Source organism: Ahaetulla prasina, chromosome 2, assembly GCF_028640845.1.
Source record: "Ahaetulla prasina isolate Xishuangbanna chromosome 2, ASM2864084v1, whole genome shotgun sequence".
In the NCBI taxonomy this organism is placed as follows: Eukaryota; Metazoa; Chordata; class Lepidosauria; order Squamata; family Colubridae; genus Ahaetulla; species Ahaetulla prasina.
The window spans coordinates 147978567-147999893 of record NC_080540.1 but is presented as its reverse complement, the minus strand read 5'-3'; the positions used below and the strand labels follow the sequence as shown (position 1 = coordinate 147999893).

The 21327-nt window shown below is 44.7% G+C and overlaps 1 protein-coding gene across 1 annotated transcript; it reads right to left on the bottom strand.

Moving 5' to 3' along the window:
• Window positions 1–1758: 1758 nt before the first annotated feature.
• Window positions 1759–21137, bottom strand: PRPH (peripherin). Its single transcript, XM_058172428.1, has 9 exons — window positions 20496–21137; window positions 18017–18077; window positions 17484–17579; window positions 16222–16386; window positions 13832–13957; window positions 12869–13089; window positions 11675–11724; window positions 10586–10665; window positions 1759–10318 (listed from the first exon to the last, which is right to left on the bottom strand). Exons 1-9 carry the CDS (start codon window positions 21068–21070, stop codon window positions 10271–10273), a joined length of 1422 nt encoding a protein of 473 aa, XP_058028411.1. The 5' UTR covers window positions 21071–21137; the 3' UTR covers window positions 1759–10270.
• Between the last annotated feature and the right edge of the window lie 190 nt (window positions 21138–21327).

Below are 21327 nucleotides of genomic sequence, written 5' to 3'. Positions count from 1 at the left end.
TGGCCGTAGAATTAAGCCACGAGAAAAACGGGGTGGGGCGATGCTTGAGAGTACTGGAGTTGAGCCCAAAGTTGCTTTTTTCCTCCCTAGAGTAGGGGGTCTCCAGCCTTGATCCCTTTAAGACTTGTAAAAAACTCCCAGAGTTGAAGTCCACAAGTCTTAAAGGGACCTAGGTTGGAGACCCCTGCCGTAGAGGCAATTCATAGAGCCTGGGGGCGGGGGAGGTTGCACTCTAAGACAGGGGTCTCTAACCTTGGCAATTTTAAGCCTGGAGGATTTCAACTCCCAGAATTCTCCAGCCCACTTTGCTAGTTTTGATGGCAGGGGAATTCTGGGAGTTTATTTTGAGCAACACGCTCAAAGGAAGAAGAGGCATGGCTGCCATATGGCTGTATCAGGCTGACTCTCATCATGAACAGTTGCTGCCTCCCCCCTCCGTCGGATCCCGCCAACCTGGAGAGCTGAGATGATTAGTAGCATGCAGGACGGAGTGGTTGATGAAGACAACCATTAGTTTTTCCTGAGTGTTATTTTTTTTTTGCTCCTTTATCCCAATTTTGTGCTATGAGCCTTGTATTTATCTTGTCAGATTTTTTTTTATGGACTTGGATTTGCATCTAGATTTGGCCTTGCCTCAGGGAGTTTTCTTTTTTTTGTGGGGGTGGGGGCATTTGCCTGAGAACTTCTTTAATTTCCTGTGTGTGTGTGCTTGGACTTACTCCCTAAACTGCTTGGGAGAGGAGTTTGTGACCTGGGCGATTTTGGGGGATATTGCTATAAGAGTTATGCAATAGAGCACAGCACCTATTGCTGTGCGTGTGACTGGTGCGACTGGAATCAGAACATTTTCTTTCAGATGCACTTTATTGTTAATAAGTGAGAAGAAAATCAGGGCCATACTAATGATTACTTTTCACTAGGTTTCGGTGGCTTATCAAATGTGCTTTTAAGAGTTTTTGCCAAGCAAAAGTAATAATATCCTATAATCCAAGCAGCTGGACCACTGAGCCCAACCCTTGCTTCATGCTCAACTGTTTAAAAGGCCATCACATATTTTTTTTCAGATGTGCTTCAATCCCTCTGCAGGCTTTGAATCAGATGCATGTCGATCTTTTTTTCAGATTTCGCATTCAGTGAGGATGACATTCTTGGTATTTTGTCTAAAGCACAGCATAAAGCCAGAGCTTTTATACCTGCACTGTTTTTGAATAATTAATATGTCTGTTTTTTAACTGTTACACTTTTGATGCTTTTGGAGCTTTATAAGCCACACACAATTTTTGTTAAGTCAGTATTTACAGAAAGTAGTTTAGCTAGTATTTAATCATGGAATTAAGCCAATTTAGTGGATTAGCTGCTTTGGGGCCATATGTGCTGCTCAAGGTCTTTTCTGTGCAACTTTGTGAACTATTCGACTGAAAAGAGACAGTTCTTCACTATTATGTCCAGCCATGGTTTCTTAATTATGGCTTGTTAACAAATATTCAGTTGGTTGGGTTCACATGTGCAACCATTAGAAGCTAGGGCTTAGTGCAATGCATGAATCAGGTCACAGAAGAGTTTTTAAATGGTAGAGAAAATTAATGTCCTTTTTGTGTTGCTTGACAAATCTAAGCGAACTTAGTAGAGGTTGTCAGTATCCTCCTGGCTTTAACAAAATCAAACAGCACCAGAGCTTGGAGTTCTGCGGGGAAAAGTCTGTTGACATTCAAAACACATACACACACCCAAAAAAACAGGCAGCAAGACACTCTTCACATTAAATTTATTGGCTGGTTCAAAGCATACGTGGCCTATTCCACACACTGACCATGGGCATCACAAAACCAACATTATTCAGGAGAGATCAGGAAGCACCAGGAACAGAATGACTGCCACCCCTCCATGTCTTCTGCTTCTCCATGTCTCCTGCTTCTTCACCAGAATATGTACTGTAATGGGTTGAGTTGTTACCTGGGCAAACTACATCATCTTTCCCCAAGCTAGATATTTAATAAAGCAAGCCTAATTGCAAGGAAAGGTGTTCTGGAGAGCCAGTTGATGTAGATATCCAAAAGCAGGAACTGGGATTGACAAGATTAGCATAGCATAGCATAGCAGGAGCAGTGCAGAGATCCATTGGCATGGGAAGAGTTAGCACCAGGAATCTCTACTAGCTCTGCCAGGAACACGGAAATCGACAGCTAACGAAAAGCAGGAAATCAGTACCAAAGCCCATAAAGGATAAGCCCAAAGTTTTTCAACAACCTATCATTTATTTTTGGGATAAAGGGGAGAAGGTGCAAAGTATCAGAATCCAAACGAGTTCTGTAACGTGCCAGGGCCATTTATAAGGAACTGATCACAGGAAATATTATTTGGGCCCTTCCACCCTGTACAGAAATGAGTATTGTATGCTGCTCTCTACAAGGAAATGCACACTGGGAGGCCAAGAAGTAGTAAAGCTGTGTAAAACATGGCAACATCAAAGTGTGTTGAAGCTGTTTCAATGCCATTCCTACCTTGCCAGAAATCTCAAGCTTGGAACCCATTCTGAGTCATGGAATAGCCACTTTCAAGCGTAAAGCTGGTAAGATTTACGCATCTGTGCAAGGAAACAATGCTGTTGTTTTCTCAATGTTTTAAGCCGCCTTGCTTACTATCAAAAGATGCTTTATTTTCTTAGTTAATTTGTAGGATTGGTTTGGCTAGGAAAAGGGGGAAATGCTGTGGTCCCCATGGGGAAAATTTCTTGTATTTTACAATGAAAGCCAACTTCAGTAATGGTCTAAAATTTAATTTTGTGTAGATAATATCTAATAAAGTTCTTTCAATTACACACTCACAAAAAATAAAATGCTAAACTATCTTGCTATAAAAAGCAAAAGCTGGAAGGATGAAATTAAAGTGAGGGTCTGCCTGGATATAGGCTGATGATCCAGAGTTGTGGTGGGAAGGTCCATTAGATCAGGGGTCTCCAACCTTGGCAACTTTAAGACATGTGGACTTCAACTCCCAGAGTTCCTCAGCCAGCAAAGCTGGGAGTTGAAATCCACACGTCTTAAAGTTGCCAAGGATGGAGACCCCTGCATTAGATAGCATGACATTGTGTACTTCCTGTGTCATCAACTTCCTGCTTTAGAGTACTGTAGCTACTAAGACTTTAAAACTGTTCCTCAACAGGGAAGGAGAAATATAGGTAAAAAGATAAAATAGCCAGAAAGGCAGTTTTCCCACAGAATCGTTAAATTGGATTTGGCAGTTGGCAAGTCTATGACCAGAGACGTCTGTGCTTTAAGTCAGCTAGAAATTACTGATCCTGAAGGTGTGCAGCAGGTATTTGAAGCAAGGTATTACTGAACTTGTTGCAAAATGGGATCAGGGAAACAACCTTGAAAAAGTTTCCTTCAATTTGTACAAGTAAACTTGAATAATACCATAATAGGGTGCCAGTTCAATTTCTGATTTTAACAACAGAAAGACAGAGAAATTACAAAATTTCTCTGTCCTTCTGAGAGAGAGAAAAGTTACAAAAGATCTTAAAGACTGGAAATAAAAGCCTTTGGAGTAATACAGAAGAAGACAGGAAAAGCTATCTTGATAGCACAGAGGTTCTCAACTATTACTGGGCAAATATTTTGAAGACTTGTTGAGCTTCTGTTAAGTTTTTTACAAAGCTACATACTTTATTGCCTGTAGCTCAAAAATGAGGAGGAGCAAGATGTATGAAAACACATATAATTACCAACAATAGTATAGATGTTTATAAGAGGATTACCCATGATTTTGGATGATAGAAAGGACAGGACAGCCATGAAGTAAAATGGTTTAAAGTACTATCACAATATTCTAATCAAATTATAAATAATAATGAGATTATTGTGCCAGAAAAAGTTTCCAAAGCAATGCAAACAAAATGAGACACTAAAGAGGTATTAAAATTGGAATTACTGAACTGAGGATAAAAGCTATGATCTTATTTCCATATGTCTGGCGACGCCCAGGGGAAGGGCCTTCTCTGTGGGGGCTTCCACCCTTTGGAACGAACTACCCCCCCGGACTCCGTCAGCTTCTGGACCTTCGGACCTTCCGCCGCGGGCTTAAAACACACTTATTTAATTGTGCAGGACTGAGCTAGATTTTAAATTTATGGGTTTTAATTGGGTTTTATTTGTATGTTTTAATTAACGGGCTTTTTGAATAAGTTTTTTAATTGTTTTTATACTGTATTTATGTGTTTTTAAGTGCCTGTAAACCGCCCTGAGTCCTTTGGGAGATAGGGCGGTATATAAATATGATTAAATAAATAAATAAATAAATAAATAAATAAATGTACAGTTTTGGGGCTCAATTGGACATTCTTTTCAGGAATAAAGATGCTTAGTTCCCAGCTGCTTCCCCTTTCAATTGTGAATAACCTACCTCAGTATTTTTTGCAATTAAATTAAGGTTGTCTGTTTCAATATGATTGGCTGACTCTAAGACATAGCTGCTGCCAGTTACGCGTTCTGCAGCATATTAAACAATAGTAAGAAGCACCCACTGAAGATCAATAGAAGTTAGCAACCCTAAGTGGTATTGATTATCTAAATCCCAAATAGAGATTGATTCTGTAAATTCATTCTAAGTCAAGAGCAGATACTTCCTGGAAATCAAGATATCAGTCTTCCAAGTAGCTGTCCTGCATTCTTTAGCTCCTGCATAGACTATCATGGGAATAATGCAAATAAAAGCAGAGGAAATAATCCTACTTAAGAATTAGGTGAAGATGGAGCTATCACCATCCATTTGATGCCTCAGTCATGGTGAAATTAATAGGAAAGCTATAACCTTAAATGCATTAACAAACATCCTTTGGGCTAATGTCACTCATAGTATGTATGACCCACAGGTTAAGGAACCTCAATTGAAAACTACAAGCATCTCTTTCTTCAGATGAACTTCTATGTTCAAGTTCATAGAAGAAACTAAGTGGAAATGGATTTCCTCATAATGTCTCTTCTGGGCCATTTTACGTTACTGATGTGATGTCCCCATTTAAGCCTTTGATACTTGGTCTGCTACACAGCACTCTCTCTAACAAGCTCCAAGTCCTTTTGCAAATCATCTTTCATATTAATTTTTGTAAGAATTACTGTGCGGATTCGGATGTATGATTTATGAGGTGAGAAAGCATTATGAGTGTCCCTATATTATATTTGAAAACCTTACTGTACCGTATTGACTTCCATTTAACATAGTATATTCTGCTTTCATTGTGTTCATAAGTACTGAGAACTCACTACTAACTTCAAAAAGTTAGTAGAGAAGAGATTCCAGGCAAGTGTTCCCCTGCTCTCTGACCTTCTACTTGTCCCCCTCCTTAAGAGGGCCAGGTCCCAGTTGCTTTAGCAATATTTTAAGAAACCAGTATATTCATGAGAAGTAATCTGTAAGGAAATCTGGCAACTCCAAAGATATCAAGACACCAAAGGAAGCAGCAAAACAAAAGAACCCAACAAGCAACAGGGAAAGGATCCGCAGCTGATCTAGTATACCAGTCACCTTTTGGCTCTGGTTGAAAGGGAAAATAGAGGAGGAGATGTGGATTGGGATCTGGTCTGAAGTAATCTGGAATAACCAGTCAAGATATTGACATGCAAACTGGCGCCTGCAACCAGGTGTAAAGAGTTCTTTACCCAGAGTATAGAGCTACACATAGACCAAGGCACATGGACCACAAACAAGCACAATAGATAAAAGTGGAAATAGCTTAAAAACTGACAGTGCAACTCAGCTCTGAGTTTCAAATCTGTCTTGAATCAGATAAGTTACAGTTTTTTATCAGAAGTGAATTACCCCTTTGGCCACCAAGGGGCAGCACTCAATGCTCCTTTGCATGATGGGAAATTGAGGGGGAGGATTTTTTTTTCTCTCTTCAATATGCCTATTCTGATAATTTTCCTGGTCTTTTCATATATCAGAATGGTGGGAAACTGGGCTGTCCAACTGTAAGTAATCATGATCCGAAATGCTTCTATGTGGCAGAGGTTACCTAACCTCAACCAAGCAGTTAAAGCTGATATTAAAGTAACTTCTATTAGAGCCAGATTTCAAGAATTTCCGTAGCTCTACATTTACTGCTTTTCAAGGAAAGAATTAACATCCCTACTGGACCATTAATGAGGTTTAAGAAATCAAGAATAAATAACAGTGATGGGGGAGGGGAGAAAGCATAATCATAGAGACTACTTCAGCTGCTAACTTACTGAAAAAGTCATCGAGGTTAAGTGAGACTTTCTGCTTCAGAAATTCCTACCTCCAAGGACAAGTATAATCATTCCATCATCCTATGGTCCCTGTGTAGATTGTAAGGAGCTCAAGTACCATTTTATGACTCCCTTGCACCGTGTGATTTCGTACCGTAGCAATTCAAACCAAGCAAAGATGGCACTTCGAGCCAAAAGAACACCTTCAAAAATTAGCTTCCTCTATTCTATAATAGCCCTCCATTCTGTGTCCCTTAGTTAAAATAAAAATAAGTATCAGCCCCACCTATTAAAAAGTTGGCTGGTCTTGGTCTGAGAGAACTGGAGGGATGAACCAAACGTCCACAGAGAAGCATTTCCCTGAAGTTATCTTCTTTCTGGAATAAATCTGGAGAAATGAGAAGACAAAGACTCCTTGCTTATCAAGATGACTCCCAAGTTTAAGGTAGAAAGCCTCCATAGTAGCTTTTTTTCTTCCAGTAAGGTAGAGAACATATAGAAATATGAAAATAAAACTTAAAAAAGAACAGTTGACTTTTTTATTTAAAGATGAAAGATGAGGGGGGTTAGGGGAGAAAAAACCCCAGGTCCATGTAGATTCTCTTTGGTACAAGAGAAGCAGAGAGAGAAAAATCTGTCAGTCTTTCAAGAATCTGCTAATATAGCTTTAACAGTTCCTTTAGTCTTGATGGGCTCTGCTTCCTGCCCTGGCCTATCTTCAGGGATGAAAAGAATGGAGTTGGTAGCAGAAATGCAACGGTTACCATACTCTTTATCGGAAAAGATGACATCTGGAATATCAGGGCAGGATAAGAGGAAAGAGAAGACAAGCCCTCAGATTGTTGGAAAGAAAAGACAACGTGTGAAAGAAGATCCCGATTTGAGAAAAGAAAGATGGATCTGATTAAAAATGGACAGACTGGCAAGAAGTGGTTGATGCTATCTCTTATGACAAGGGTTCCCAACCGGGGGTGCGAGACGAGATCCCAGGGGGTGCGAAAATTTGGGTTTAGAACTTTCAAAATTATAGTGCATCTGCATAATTATGTGCATATAATTGTTTATTTTTGTAAGGGGTGCAAGAATATATCAGAAGCATTCTAAGGGCGCGGGGGTATAGAAAAGGTCGAGACCTCCTGTCTTACGAGAAGCCACAGATGCCATGAAGGAAAGACAGGCAGTATTCTGAGAGCAGTAAATAGACAAGGATATGATGTGATCAGAATCGGAATAGAGCTGGAAGGGACCTTAGAGGTCTTCTAGTCCAGCCCCTTGATCAAACAGGAGATCCTATGCTATTTCAGAAAAGTGACTGTCCAGTCTCTTTGTAAGAAGAGACCGTCTAGTCTTTTTTTCTGATCCTATGACAATAGGGTCAGAAGGTAAAATAGGACTATAGCCTTTTAAGGTGTTTTGCCATTTGCGGTTATATTAAATCAAATGGAAGATCTACCACTCCCATTTTGGCCATTTGGAATCCAACTGAGATTGCATTTACACAGTCCCTGGGGTTCTCAAGACCACAGACAAGGGATTCAGGAGCTGCATTGAGTTCTTGGTGACCACTTCTGCTTAACAGGAGCCTTGGATGCCTTTCACACATGATGAGATCCCTGCTTATTAAGGCCATGAGTCAGCACCACTGGAAGTAGGCATTTATTTATTTATTTATTTATTTGCTTTTTTTTTGTTCTGCAGTTTGTTTGACCTTGTGAATTAAAGGCAATTGTTTGATGTTTTTCAGATTTCTAGAGCTGCTCATCTGCTTTCTTTGTCTGCACAACCCTTAATTATATGCCGTGCAGATGAAGGGGAATTCCATGGTGATCTCAACCTGTCCTGGTCCTTTCTCCCAGAAAGGGAGCAGAAAAATGTTGCTTATTGGACAGAGGAGCATTAAAGAGCTGAACAGGAAAATGTTCTCTTCCTCGTGACTCACAATTTCAAGTGTTAAGATAGCTTTCTAGCTTCACTTATGTCTTAGAACAGGGGTCTCCAAACTTGGCATCTTTAAGCCTGGCGGACTTCAACTCCCAGAATCCCCCAGCCATCTTTGCTGCCATCTTTGCTGCCATCTTTGCTGCCATCTTCTATCTCCCAGCGACCGGTGCGTTCTCACAAAGAGGGACTCCTTAGGGTGCCGTCAGCCCAGCAATGTCGATTGGCGGCCCCCAGGGGAAGGGCCTTCTCGGTGGGGGCTCCTACTCTGTGGAACGAACTTCCCCCTGGACTTCGACAACTACCAGACCTTCGGACCTTTCGCCGTGAACTTAAAACTTATTTATTTCGTCTTGCTGGACTGGCTTGAATTTTTAAAATTTTTAATTGATTTTTATGGGTTTAAATTTTTATTAATTTTACTGATATTGTATTTTAAATGGGGCCAATTGAATAAGTTTTTTAATGTTTGTTTTTAGCATTGTATGTGTTGTTTTTTGTATTTTATTGTGGCTGTAAACCGCCCTGAGTCTTTCGGGAGAAGGGCGGTATACAAATTAAATTATTATTGTTGTTGTTGTTGTTGTTGTTGTTGTTATTGTTATTATTATTATTATTATTATTATTATTATTATTATTATTATTATTATTATTATTATTATTATTATTATTATTATTAAAGTTGCCAAGGTTGGAGACCCCTGTCTTAGAAGGCAAAGTTGACACCATTTTAAAAAGTGAAGTAAACATCATATTTGAATGGAAAGACGTCAAACAGTTAAGAAAGGCTTGAAGCTCCTGTGTAAACAGCTACTGGATCAGTTTCTTAAAATTACCACTAGCACCCTTCAGTATTGGGAAACAACGCACTAACTGTCAAAAAGGCTTATTTTGGAGATTTTTTTTTAAAGATTCCCTTATAAAATTGGCTTGGAACAATAAAAGACAATGAATCAGCTGTTTTATACGACTTCATTTGGGAGCTTGTTTGAGAGCTGAAGTACTATTCTCCAATTATACTCCCTTGATGCATTTAATTAACTCTCACAATCCCAGCCAGCATCGTGCTGCTTAGGAATTATGAGAATTGGAGTCAGCACATCTGGAGACAGCCAGATTGGGGCTTGACAACTGAGGAAATTAACACTGGTTACCATTTAATGTTTTAAAATGCTTTAGTTGCATTACCTTGTCAACCTTAAAATAGCCCTATAAAGTTGGCCAGTACCGATGACCTGAAGCTAACGATGCACCTTCTCAAAGTAAGTTCACAGGAGCGAGAACTGATTGGGAAGCCAAGCCTATCGCACCTGGATAAAGCATGTTCCTATCATGATTCTCTTGGGAATCTTTGTAAACCACGAGGGGTGTCTGTGGCCAGCACATAGAACTGTTTAGATTCAACAAGAGCAGTAAAACAAGGTTGTGAGCAAGCTCCCGGCCTTCTTTGGTGCTTCCAGGTTGGTGTGCTTAGTGGGCCTTGCAAGTTGTCAGAGCCTGCCAACCTGCAGCCATCTAAGTGTTTGGCAGTGGTAGGGAACCTGGGGCCTTCCAGTTGCTGCTAAACTACAAGTCCCAGCAACACTCTGTATGACTTAGGAGGCTGGGAGTTTTAATTCCACAACAGCTGGAAGGCCACAGCCTTTAGATTCAATCTAAACGTACATGGCAAATTGGTTCCTAGGGTGGGCTGGCTTTGTGAGTGGTACTTTACAGGAAGGCAGCTTGGTTTTGGGGGTACTGGTTGGAGAAGGGCTCTTTGCAGGGGGAGATGAGAAGGAATGTGATACGAAGAGGTAGGAGGCGGTGGAAGAAAAAAGCAGGGGGAAGCCATCTCCACTCCCAAGACCATTGGTGGTTATTGCTGGGACTACCACCAGGTTGTGAACAGAATACGGTCCAAAGGGCAGAGAGGGCTGGCTCAGGAAGCCCGGAACAATGTGGGAAGGCTGCCAGTGGTAAGAGGTATCATCAGCATCACCATCGTAAATAAGGCCAGTGTGGCTTAGTGAGGGAAGAGGGGGATCTGCGACTGGGACTTTTGCAAAGAGGTGAGCTTAGTGCCTCTCTCAGTGGCCCAGGGGACCTTGCTGGGGTGGCCAGCCTCACTTCTCTATCTCGGCTCTCTGCTCCTTCCTTGATTCGGTCACCACCTGCAGGGAGAGAAAAGGCCAAGCCGTGAGAACAGCACAGGTCAATCCTTCCCCATCCTGGCGCCCCTCAGAAATTTGATCAAGTCAGATTTCTTTTGGTTGACTGAAATAACAACAAAACTTTAATTAGGCCTCTGGAGTTGCTGTGTTTGTTTGTTTTTTGCTATGCCCTAGGCTTAGGTCCAACCTCCACAACTTAAAAATCACACCTCTGCCCCGAGTTGTTCTTTCACACAAATGTCCCGTATGAACAGATCATTGACTTGCCTCTCCATCCTGGGTTTCAATGGTTTTGATCAGCACCGTCTTCCGGGTATGGCTGTCTACACTTGGATCCGGCTCTGAAACTAAGGAGGAGGGAGGTTTGAGAGAGAAAAGGCTCATCATTCAAGGGTTCCCCATCCAAGGTCATGCAGGGGACTGAGAACTACAACTCCCAAACACCCAGCAGCTCAGTTATCTTCTTTCACTCGGACTCCCGTCATGAAAGACCTCTGGCTACCAAGTGGGAAAAATTAGAAAGAAAGGGAAGTAGAGGGTTGTGGGGGGAAACAAAGGAGCCTTGGGGTTTCTTTCCAAGAAAAAGCAACTGAGGCTAAGGCATGATTGCCTGTACAACTTGAGATAAGGGAACCTCCAAAACTGTTGCAATATAGCCATATGGACCCCTTTGAGAGATTGCTTATGTGCAGATTAGCGTGGGAAACCTCAGCTAATTGAATCACATACAAAAGAAGTAAAGCAGCAGGATGTTTACCTCTAACAATGGTGTGAATTCCTTCCCCTGATAAGATCCCTCTCACAAAAATCTCACAAAGATCTTAGAAGTTCCTCTCACACACAGTTATGTGGAGATCAATTAGTATGTAAGGTCAGGATGTCACAGGATGTATTGCTATGTTTTGCTATGTGATTGCTATACAAGATTCTATATGCCTTCTGATGTCGTTGTCTTTGATGTAAATGCCTTCCTATAAGAATCCCAATAAAAGAGAGACCCAAACTCTGTTCTGGGCACTCTCATCCTGAGGAGAACCATGTGTTTGACTCTTGCTTCATGAGAGACCGCCACACAAAACCAAGCTTGTTCCCATCGAGCCAAAATGCTCCCCTCAAGTTATTGCTCGGCAGAAACAAAGCGTGTGCAAAGTATAGCCAAAGGGATGCTTGGGTCCAGCCAGAATATTGCTGACATCTATGCCACTGCTACCATCATAGCATCTATGCCACTGCTACCATCATAGCATAAATCAAATAAATCTAATCTAATCTAATCTCTTTCAGAAGCCCATAACTTTGTCAAAGAACACCAAAGCATGCGGGTACACCGAGGACCCATGCTGGCTATCGACTCACCTGCAGTTCTGATGCTGAAAGATGCCATGGATTGGACAGGCACTGCAATCCTGCAGGGAACATACAGCACGCCGTTACAGTGAGCATTACGGAAACTTTCTACAAGTTCATTTCCAAACTTTTCCTTTCAAATAGCTTTTTGGCATCCCTCCTAGAAAAGGAGAAGGTTGTCTTCCTCTTCACATACTCCTATAAAATTTCGTTAAGAACTAGGTAAAAAGAAGGACTATCTTTCCCAATGCTGTAGCTGTAACCAAGACTGCTGTAGATAAACCTTCCGGTCAGTGGTGGGTTGCCCCAGGGTCGGTCCGGTTCTTGCGAACCGGTAGTAAAACCGGGGGCGGGCTCTGCCCACCCACCCGGATGTTGTCATTGACGTTCTGCGCATGCGCGCGATCCCGTTACAAAATGGTAGTAAAAGTAAGTATAACCCACCCCTGCTTCCAGTGCCCCCCACCCTTCCTACTTTCTGAAATACATGCCACTCATCCCACAAAACAAGACTGGCCTATATTATTCCAGAGACTTTCCTACATATACCTGGTCTGATGGTCACGTGCCCAGACATGAAAATGCTGAGAGAAGATGGAGGGGAGTGCATTAGAGCAAGTTTGGTGGAAACAGAGGAAAGTGCCTCTACCTATCAGGAAGGCTAGGAAACGAAAAGACTGACGACCTTTAGGAGCGAGGAGCAGGACTCGTTTGTTTGAATTAAAATTTCAGGGAAAGAAAATGGGTTGGGTGGGGACAAGAAATTTTAGGATGGTCAGCCTTCTGCAACCTGGTGTTCTCTAGGTGCATTAGAACTGCCTCCCACACAGTTCGTGGCCCCTGTCTGTACTGATTAGGAACTCTTAAAATTGAAAATCCCAAGGCTTCTGGAGGGCAACGTGTTGGGGAAGGCTGAATGGAAGACCTTGTAAGAGTTGACTACACCCATCAACCCAGAAGTTGTGTTGAAGCAGAAAATGGTGGAGCCCAATGAATAGCTTTTGTGGCTCAACCTTCATCTCTGCTTCATGCTCAGTTTCTTAGGTAAGTCCTTGTCTGCCCAAAACCAATTTACATTTTCCAGTGTTTTGTGTCTTACCATGCTGCCTGCAGTCGTCACTCAGCAGTGGCACCCATGACATTCAAAATGTGCCCATGAACCTAAAAGATGAGCTGGGCAGGTTCTGACCGCTGTTGACCTACCTATTTTCCTCTCCTTCCAACAGCTTGCGGTAGGTGGCAATTTCAATGTCAAGAGCCATCTTGACATTCAGCAGGTCCTGGTACTCCCGAAGGTGCCGAGCCATCTCTTCCTTCATGTGCTGGATCTCCTGCTCCAGCCGCCCCACTGTCTCTTGGTAGGAGCCCACCTCAGCCCCATATTGGTCCTCAAGATCTCGCATCTGTCTCAGCAGGGCTTCATTCTAGCAAGACGAAGAGCAAGACACACCAAGATCAACATCCATGAAATGGATGCGCAAACCACTGACTCCCCAAATCTCACTCGTTCACAAGCAGTCAAGGTGATCCTGGGGATGCAGAGCTAACCTCAACAGACTTCAAAAGCAGTTAAGTCCAGATAGCTTGATAGCTATCTGGACTTGATATTATTGCATTTACAGTCTGCCTTTCCATCATAAACGGTGCTCAAGGCTATCAACACCCACAAATTTGATTAAAATGCAACTGAATTAAAAAATGAACAACATACCTGTTTCAGTTACTGACAAATTATCCTAAGGGCCCCAAAACTGCCTGAACAAGGTCTTTGCCACCACCAGGAAATTAAAGAAGACAGAGTCAATTTAGTGATTCTCTAAAGCCTGGGAGGAGTCATCAACAAGAAGGCCCTTTTTGTGTTCCTGTCCTCCAGTGAGGATAAAGCAGAAACGAGGTGCTTTCTACCTGAAGTTCTTAAAACCCAAGCCGGCTCAGCTGAAGGAAGGTGGCTTCTCAAAATCCTTGATCCTATATGAGTTTTTGCTGGTCAGAGCCAGAAATCTGATTGCTGTAATCAATCTTTCCTTTTGGATTTCACCACGCAGGGCACGAGAAAGCTAAAACAGCATTGTCAATTGACCTGTGATTTCTCTCTCTTTTGTTCTTTGACCTATGCCACAATCTGCTACTGACCCAGGTTGAGAGCAGAAGTGGTATTTTACTCACTGTTCCTTTGAGTCCATCCACCTCACAGGTCAGGGACTGGATCTGACGGCGAGATTCATTCATCTCCTGTTTGGCCTGGCGAAGGGCCTCGTGGTTCCGATTGGCTGCATCTGACAGGTCAGCAAACTGCAAAGAACAGCAAAAGCAATAGCACTTAGACTTATATACCGCTCTGTAGTGCTTTACATCTCTCTCTAAGTGGCTTAAAGAGTCAATCGATTGCCCCCAACAATCTGGGTCCTTATTTTACCAACCTCAGAAGGATGGAAGGCTGATGTTGTGACCCAGGCCCAAGTAGATAGTAGGAAACTCAAGTCAAGTGAAAAAACAAACAAACTCTATTCAAAAAGCTGAGAATTACTTCATTCCCAGCGTAGTTCAACTAAATTAAAGCAAATTCCTCCCAACACAAATTCCTCAGTCCTATCACAAACCTTAGTCCATTTAGGCAAACTGCCAAAGGCCTTTGTTGGCAAACGTTCAGAAGTCACAGATACAAAAATAAATGCGAGAAGACGAAGCTACCAATGTTGTTTTCTGGCAAAGCCCAAACGCCATTGCTAGTCTGTTTTAAGCCTTATGGGAGGGGCCAATCATCTCTTGGCCCTACTCCTGAGTCATCCTCTTTGCTTGAGCTGCTCTTGCCTTCTGGCAGCTCTTCTCATGTGTGCATTAGGAACAGGCTCCTCCTGTTCCTCTGCCTCACTACTATCAGTCTCTGGAGGCTCTGGAGTCCGTATCTCATTCCCCAATGGCCCTGGCCCCACCTCAGCCTCATTGCTGTCCGACTCCGTTGCCAGCTCCGCAGGCTGCTGGCGGACCACAACAGCTGAGTCTACCTTGAGCCTGGTGAGAACTGAACTCCTGGCAGTGGAATGCAGAGTTAACCTGCAATACTGCATTCTAACCACTGCGTCACTACCCAAGAATTTGGGAACATCAAGAGAAGGGAAAGAAGGAACCCCAAAATAACTCCTAAGCAGACTCTACCGGAACTCATTCACAATTATCTAACTGGAGGGGAATTGATAACACAAGCCCAAGGTCCATACAGAACTTTTCTCACGAGCCTCTTTTCCCTCTGTGGAAATTTCATAGACTAGCCAGGGACCAGAGCATTGGACCCATTCTTTATGCAGGTAATCCTCAAGTTTCGTCCGTAATTGAGCCCGAAATGACAGTTATAAGTCATGATGAATGTAAAGCAGGTCACCATGTGACCGGACCCAATTTTAGGACCTTTTTTTGTGGTGGTCATTAAGCAAACCTATTGTTCGCGATGCTTGGTTTTGCTGGAAATCAAAAATAAACCCTGTTTCTGACACACACATCATAAATCACAGTCACTTTGACTGTGGGGTGTTGCCAATGGCCATAATAAATGCAGGCTGGCTGCAAGCGCCAAACCTGTAAATCATGTGATGGTGGGAGAGGGGCAAATGTCAGAACTTTGAATCAGAGTCACGAAGGTTTTTTTTTTTCCAGGGTCTGTCGTAATTTCAAACAGTTGCTAAGCAACTGGTTAAAGAAGTCAAGGATTACCTGTAATATTCTACAGCAGTGGCTGGATTTCCCTCAGTGAGGAAAATCTGATACACAGGAAGCCAGCATCACCAGTCTGATTTATGGCTGTCCCTCTATTTTCTTTGACCCACACCACAAACGATACATTAGTGGAACTCACTCATTACAAGCACCAACCAAGCCACACTGTCTTACAGCAGTGCATGCATCTAAAGAGCGACGAAGAGGCGTTGCGCCCCATGTCAAGTAAACCCTCCAGAAGTGGGAGGGGGCCAACCTGCACCCTAAGCGGTTTATTATCTTGCCATATCAATAAGTTTTTTGGTAATAAGAAAATTCCTTTTCCACTAAGCAGCTATTTTCTTGATGCATCAAAAAAAAAAGACAGCGTTTATTCTGTGTTAGGGCTCCCCCTACTGGCTGGGGAATTCTGGGGGTTGAAGTCCACTCATCTTAAAGTGGCTAAGCTTGAGGAAAAACACTGCTCTGATGAATTACAGAGGTGCCTACTCGAGCCATTTCTAAGTGTAGTCTCTTTGTCCTGGACTTAAAAAACGTTCCAGCCTCTTTTGTCATGGGACAGTGAGACAGGGCGGCATATAAATCTAATAAAGTCAATAATGCATAGCAAAAGCAATAGCCCTTAGACTTATATACCGCTTCATAGTCCTTTTACAGCCCCTCTCTAAGCGGTTTACAGAATCAGCATATCACCCCCCAACAATCTGGGTCCTCAACGGGAATATGCATCCTGCATATTCCCAGTGAGGTCATCTTCCTTACGCTCTACAATGTTTCGCAAAAGCATCCTATTAATCGCGCGGTAGCCCCACCGTCGTCTTCTTATCACCCCACATTTTAGGCACCTTGGATTTGTACCACTCCTCAGCCTCCTGCAGGTTCTTGACCGCGATGCTTTCATACTGAGTGCGGATCTCTCTCAGGGCAGCGGTCAGATCCGGCTTAGCCTGCTCCACCTCCACTTGCACCTGCTGCTGGCTGTGTATGCTCACTTGCATGTCGTTCAGCTCCTGCGTGCATCAGGTGGGGGTGGGGAGAGTTTATCAGACACACCAAGAAAGATCCTTTTAGGGTAAGCATCACATACGCTGCAAACAGGTAGGTGAGATTAGGGACCATAATTCAGTGGCGAAGAGCGCAGCACAGAGAAGGCAATCTTGACAGAGAACTACTCAGACATGACATCATATGGAAGAGAGATGCCCAAAAGATATATCCCCACTGAGCATTAAAGTGCAAAAGCAGCCATCGGCCGCTTGTATTACTTCCTCAAGTGAATCTGCCCCGCAAAACTACAGTGCAGACCAGTCATCCAGCCCACACATCCAAGGGTGGGGTTGGAGATGCAGATGTTTTCCTGCCAGGCACCACTAGATGGCCCAGAAGCAACATCTTTGCTGCAGGGTTGCCTAAAAAAATAATAATAATCGCAAATCCAAGGACGGGGAACCTGTCACCTTCCAGATGCTGTTGAACTTCCAGCTGCCAGCATCTCTTAACTCTCAAGCGTAATAGATGGGATTGGAGGATCTAGAAGCCATGGGATTTCCTATCCTGGCTACATTAGTCTCCCACCATCCTTCTTGAGGCACCTGCTCTGCTCATTGTGGCACCACCTACCTCCTTCCACGACTGATACCATTACCTTTGAGAAAATACACTACTACGGTATAGGATGATTTCCTACAGCAGCCCCAAAATGGTCCTGTTTCCCATAAGTCTACGGTTGTTCAAAAAAGCCAAATCTATTAGCCAGTGAAAGGGGTAAGAGTTGCATGCCAGCCAGTGGTGAAATCCAATTTTTTTTACTACCTGTTCTGTGGGCGTGGTTTGCTGGGTATGATGTGGCTTGCTGGGCGTGGCAGGGGAAGGATACTGCAAAAATCTCCATTCCCACCCCACTCCAGGGGAAGGATACTGCAAAATCCCCATTCCCTCCCCACTCCTGGAGGAAGGATATTGCAAAATCTCCATTCCCACCCCACTCTGGGGCCAGCCAGAGGTGATATTTGCCAGTTCTGCTCAAAATTTCCGCTACCAGTTCTCCAGAACCTGTCAGAACCTGCTGGATTTACACCCCTGGCGCCAGCCCATTTCTACTCCTTACCTCCTCGTGCAGTTTCTTGAGGAATTCAATTTCATCCATGAGGGACTCGATCTTGCGCTCCAGTTCCAGGCGTGAAAGGGTGGCATCGTCCACATCCTATCAGGGGGACAGGAGGAGGCGGGGAGGGGAGGGGGAAGGAAGGCTGATCAGAACCCCAGCAAGTTGCCCACCACTTTCCATGTTAATTTAAGGAGTAAAATGGACAGCAGAGAATGGGAGGAGGGGTCTGGTGGCCTGGGATTCCAGGGACAGAGTGTGCTTCCAGCACAATCAGAAGCTTGCGCAGCTGCCAAACAGAGATTTCACAAACAAGCCTTGCAGCTTAAAGCATATGAACCCATGGAAACAAACGTGGACGCATGCATGCCTTGCCGTGTAAACAAGAAAACAAAAAAGCATGGCTGTCTGCATGTGGCAGGGTGAGTCATGAATCTGAAAGGACCCGTGCAGGGAGGGGCGTATAAGGGGGTGTGAGAGCCAAGCATGCCATTCCCTCCTCTAGTGCTCTCCCGCCCAGAAGAGGCTTGGCTCACCTTGCGAAAGAGAACCAGGTTGTTTTCAGCATCTTCTCGCTTGTGCATTTCCTCATCCATCCTGTAGAGGGCAGAGAGCAGCCCCAAAGCAGAAATTGGGCTAGAATGCTACAGAATTGGTTGCTTTCATCTGGCCTATGAGGTCCACAACTTTTAAGCAAACTCAGCCCTAACCCACAAAATTAACCCACGCATCGATACCAGAAACAATATTCCATCTCTTCTCTTGTTCGCTTCTATTTTCAGGCAACCAAGCGAAATAGAACAGCTTGGCAAATGTGCTATGCAAGTTAAGATTCAGGCCGTATTCTTGCTTCTGGACATTGATCACACCTAGTTCTTAACCTATGACTGTGGTATTAAAAGATTACATAAACCTCTCTGCAGCCTAAAATAATTGTACGTAGGCACCGTTAAAAATAAATAAGTAAGAACCCTGTTCACCGATTCTCTGACCTCTAAAGTAAAAAGAAGAAAGACCTGGGAATAGGACAGAGCAGAGATGCAGCTGGAATGAAGTTAAGTAGCTTGAAAATTGATTTGAGAAACCATTTTCATTCCATGCTCCTTGCAGAATTAATAATCTATAAGACTATTTTGGGTAAAAACCGAAGCATCTGAAAAATTTGGATTTTGGAGGATAAATTCTTTTTTTTTTTCCTGTCCCAAGAGGACAAGTAAGATGGGGAAGAAGGAGGAGGATCTATTGGAAAAGCGGGTGCTCCATAATGTTTTGCATGTCTAAATGAGTCGAGCTGCCTCCCTTCCAAGATTTGGCATCTAATGTTCGTCTCGTCTTTCCTCCTTCCCACCTCCCTATCTGCCACAGCATGAGCCCTGCCAGCTTGGAGGAGAACCAACCACACTTCACAATGCCCAAGGGAACACAGTCACGCTTCTCTTCCACTGGAATATAAATACAAATGAAAAACAAATGAAAAAGCAGGAAAAAAACCCCGATTCTGCTGCAAAGAAGCAGGCTCCTTGCAAGGCCACCGGGTCCTCATCCTCATTGTTCGTTCCTGGCGTTTGCAGCCTGGCTGCAAACCATTGCTCTTCCCTTTGCCAACTTGCATTAATTCCTCCATGTCTTCTGACAGCCATTCAGAGAGATCTCCAACCAGAGAGGTTCTCCTACATCCCTTCCCTGGGCTTCCCAGATGTCACAGAAGAGATTGCCACCAAGCCAAACAAGTGGCGGAGTTCCATCTGGGCCAGAAGGTTCCTCCCTCTTCTCACTCCCCACCTTCTCTCCTGCCCCACCCCATCTTTAGCCCAGCCTCCTCTTTTCCAAATGCCTGGTTTTCTTGCCTTGTTGCCCTGCAACAGCCTCCCCCTCCCTCCTCCCCATCACGTCATGTCTGCCAGACTCATCCCCACCACACCCTTCTCCCCCTTCACCTCCCCTCTCCACAAGCTCATCTCAAGGACCTCTTTTCTATGCACAGCACACCCACCCCATCTGCATCTTCTCTTCTGCGCCCCAGTTTCCAAGGCTGGGCAGCTTCCTTCCCCTCCAACCTCTGATATACTAAAACTCTTTTCTTTATGTTGATACAGGGTCTGCCTGACAGCTTTCTCTTCTTCTTTTTCTTTCTAAATGCAACACTTTGAGAGACCCAGAATGGGTCTGGGATACAGCTGCTCACAAAGGAAAGTCTCTCTACTACAGCGTTCAGAGCAGCTTACCCTTGCTTAGGAACACAGGCCAATTTTTTTTCCCCTTAAGGCAGGAGATAAACCTGATTCCTGACCCATGAGATCCAAATCATTACAATTCCTTTATCATCACAGAGGATAAAAGGCTACAATGCAAAGACTCCGGTCTTCTGACTCTTATGCTTTTATTCACACATTTGCTTTCTATAGACCGGTAGGTAGCAAAGAACAAGCATCCATTATTATGCATCTATTATTCAGCAGCCATACATTATTCGGCTCCTACTAATTTATTCATCATGTTACAAAGTGCGGAGAGCCATCCGTTTTTTAGAGTACTCTTTTTATTTTCCCCTGTGCCCTTCTTAGGGCCAGCTGATCTCTCCTTCTCTTTGGGAGCCCATCCCAACTCCTCAGCTAATGACCCCATCATTGGCAAGAAACCCGTCCTTTTCTCAAAGACGGAGTTACCTGAGACTTCTGAATTTGGGTCGAGGAAAAGCACTCTGCATATGCTTAAGGCATTCTCTTTTAGCGCTGCAGAGGCGTGATTTTTTTAGTAAGCTGGACAGATTCAGCCCAATTTAAAAAGCCGACATTCCCTCTCTATTGGACGCCCCCTTACTACTACTCCAATGTAAGAGAGCGAATTTTCTATACTTTTAACCCATTCGCTCCATCTGCCCCACCTCTCTTCTAAAACCTGACGGAGAACTCGAAGTTTCGTTTCTTTCCCCAGATCCAGGCCGGAACCGCCCTTTGGGCTTCCCCCACTGCACCCCGAGTTATCCAGCGCGGGCTCCGTTTTGGGGGGACTCACCTCTGCTTGAGGGCGGCCAAGTCCTCGGCCAGGTTGTCCCTCTCGACTTGCAGGCGGTCACGGTCCTTGCCCAGCGAGTCCACCTGCCGGCGCAGCTCGCGGAACTCGTCCTGGAAGAGGTCGGAGGCGCGGGTGGGCTCCTTGGCCCGGGACTGGCCCAGCTCGGTCAGCAGGGCGGCGTTCTGCGTCTCCAAGTAGCGCACCTTCTCGATGAAGCTGGCGAAGCGGTCGTTGAGCTCCTGCAGCTCCTGCTTCTCGTTGCTGCGGGTGGCCAGAAACTCCTGATTCAGGGCATCGGCCACCGAGAAGTCCAGCTTCTCGGCGCTGTAGGCGTAGCGCTGCGGCGGCGCGGTCACCATCACCGGCGCGCCGGTGCGCAGGAACAGGGCGCTGCCCCCGCCGCCGCTCCCGCGGTAGGAGCGCAGGGAGACTCCGGCGGAAGGTGCGCTCAGCAGCCGCGTGGCCGACGAAGCCGAGGCCAAGTGGGACGAGGAGTAGGGCCTGGGCGACAGCATGGGCGACGGCCCGAAAGTGCGGCGGTAAGAGGTGGCGCGGATGCTGCTGGAATGGCTCATGGCTGCTAAACTGGGCTGGGCTCCGAGCAGGTTCGAGCAGTGGGTGGCGAGGAGCAAAAAGCGATGGGTCCGGGGATGCTGCTTTATAAACGATCGGTCGGGGATTGGGGAACGGGGGGATGGGGAAGAGGAGGGCGGCAGGCTCCTCCCCGTTCCTCCTCTTCCTCGCTTGCAGCCCAGAACTCCGCACTGCAGCCCGTCGACTGGGGTGGGGGAGCCACCCATCCGCCGCGTCCTGCCAAAGGCTGCTCGCTCCG

What these genes read in the sequence shown, in the direction of transcription:
- PRPH (XM_058172428.1), bottom strand. Translation starts at nt 21,070, where the DNA reads ATGAGCCATTCCAGCAGCATCCGCGCCACCTCTTACCGCCGCACTTTC. An exon ending in TCAAGAAACTGCACGAGGAG is followed by an intron (nt 16,387 to 17,483) that starts GTAAGGAGTAGA and finishes TGATGCACGCAG; the next exon opens with GAGCTGAACGACATGCAAGT. An exon ending in TTGGAAGGAGAGGAAAATAG is followed by an intron (nt 11,725 to 12,868) that starts GTAGGTCAACAG and finishes TGTTCCCTGCAG; the next exon opens with GATTGCAGTGCCTGTCCAAT.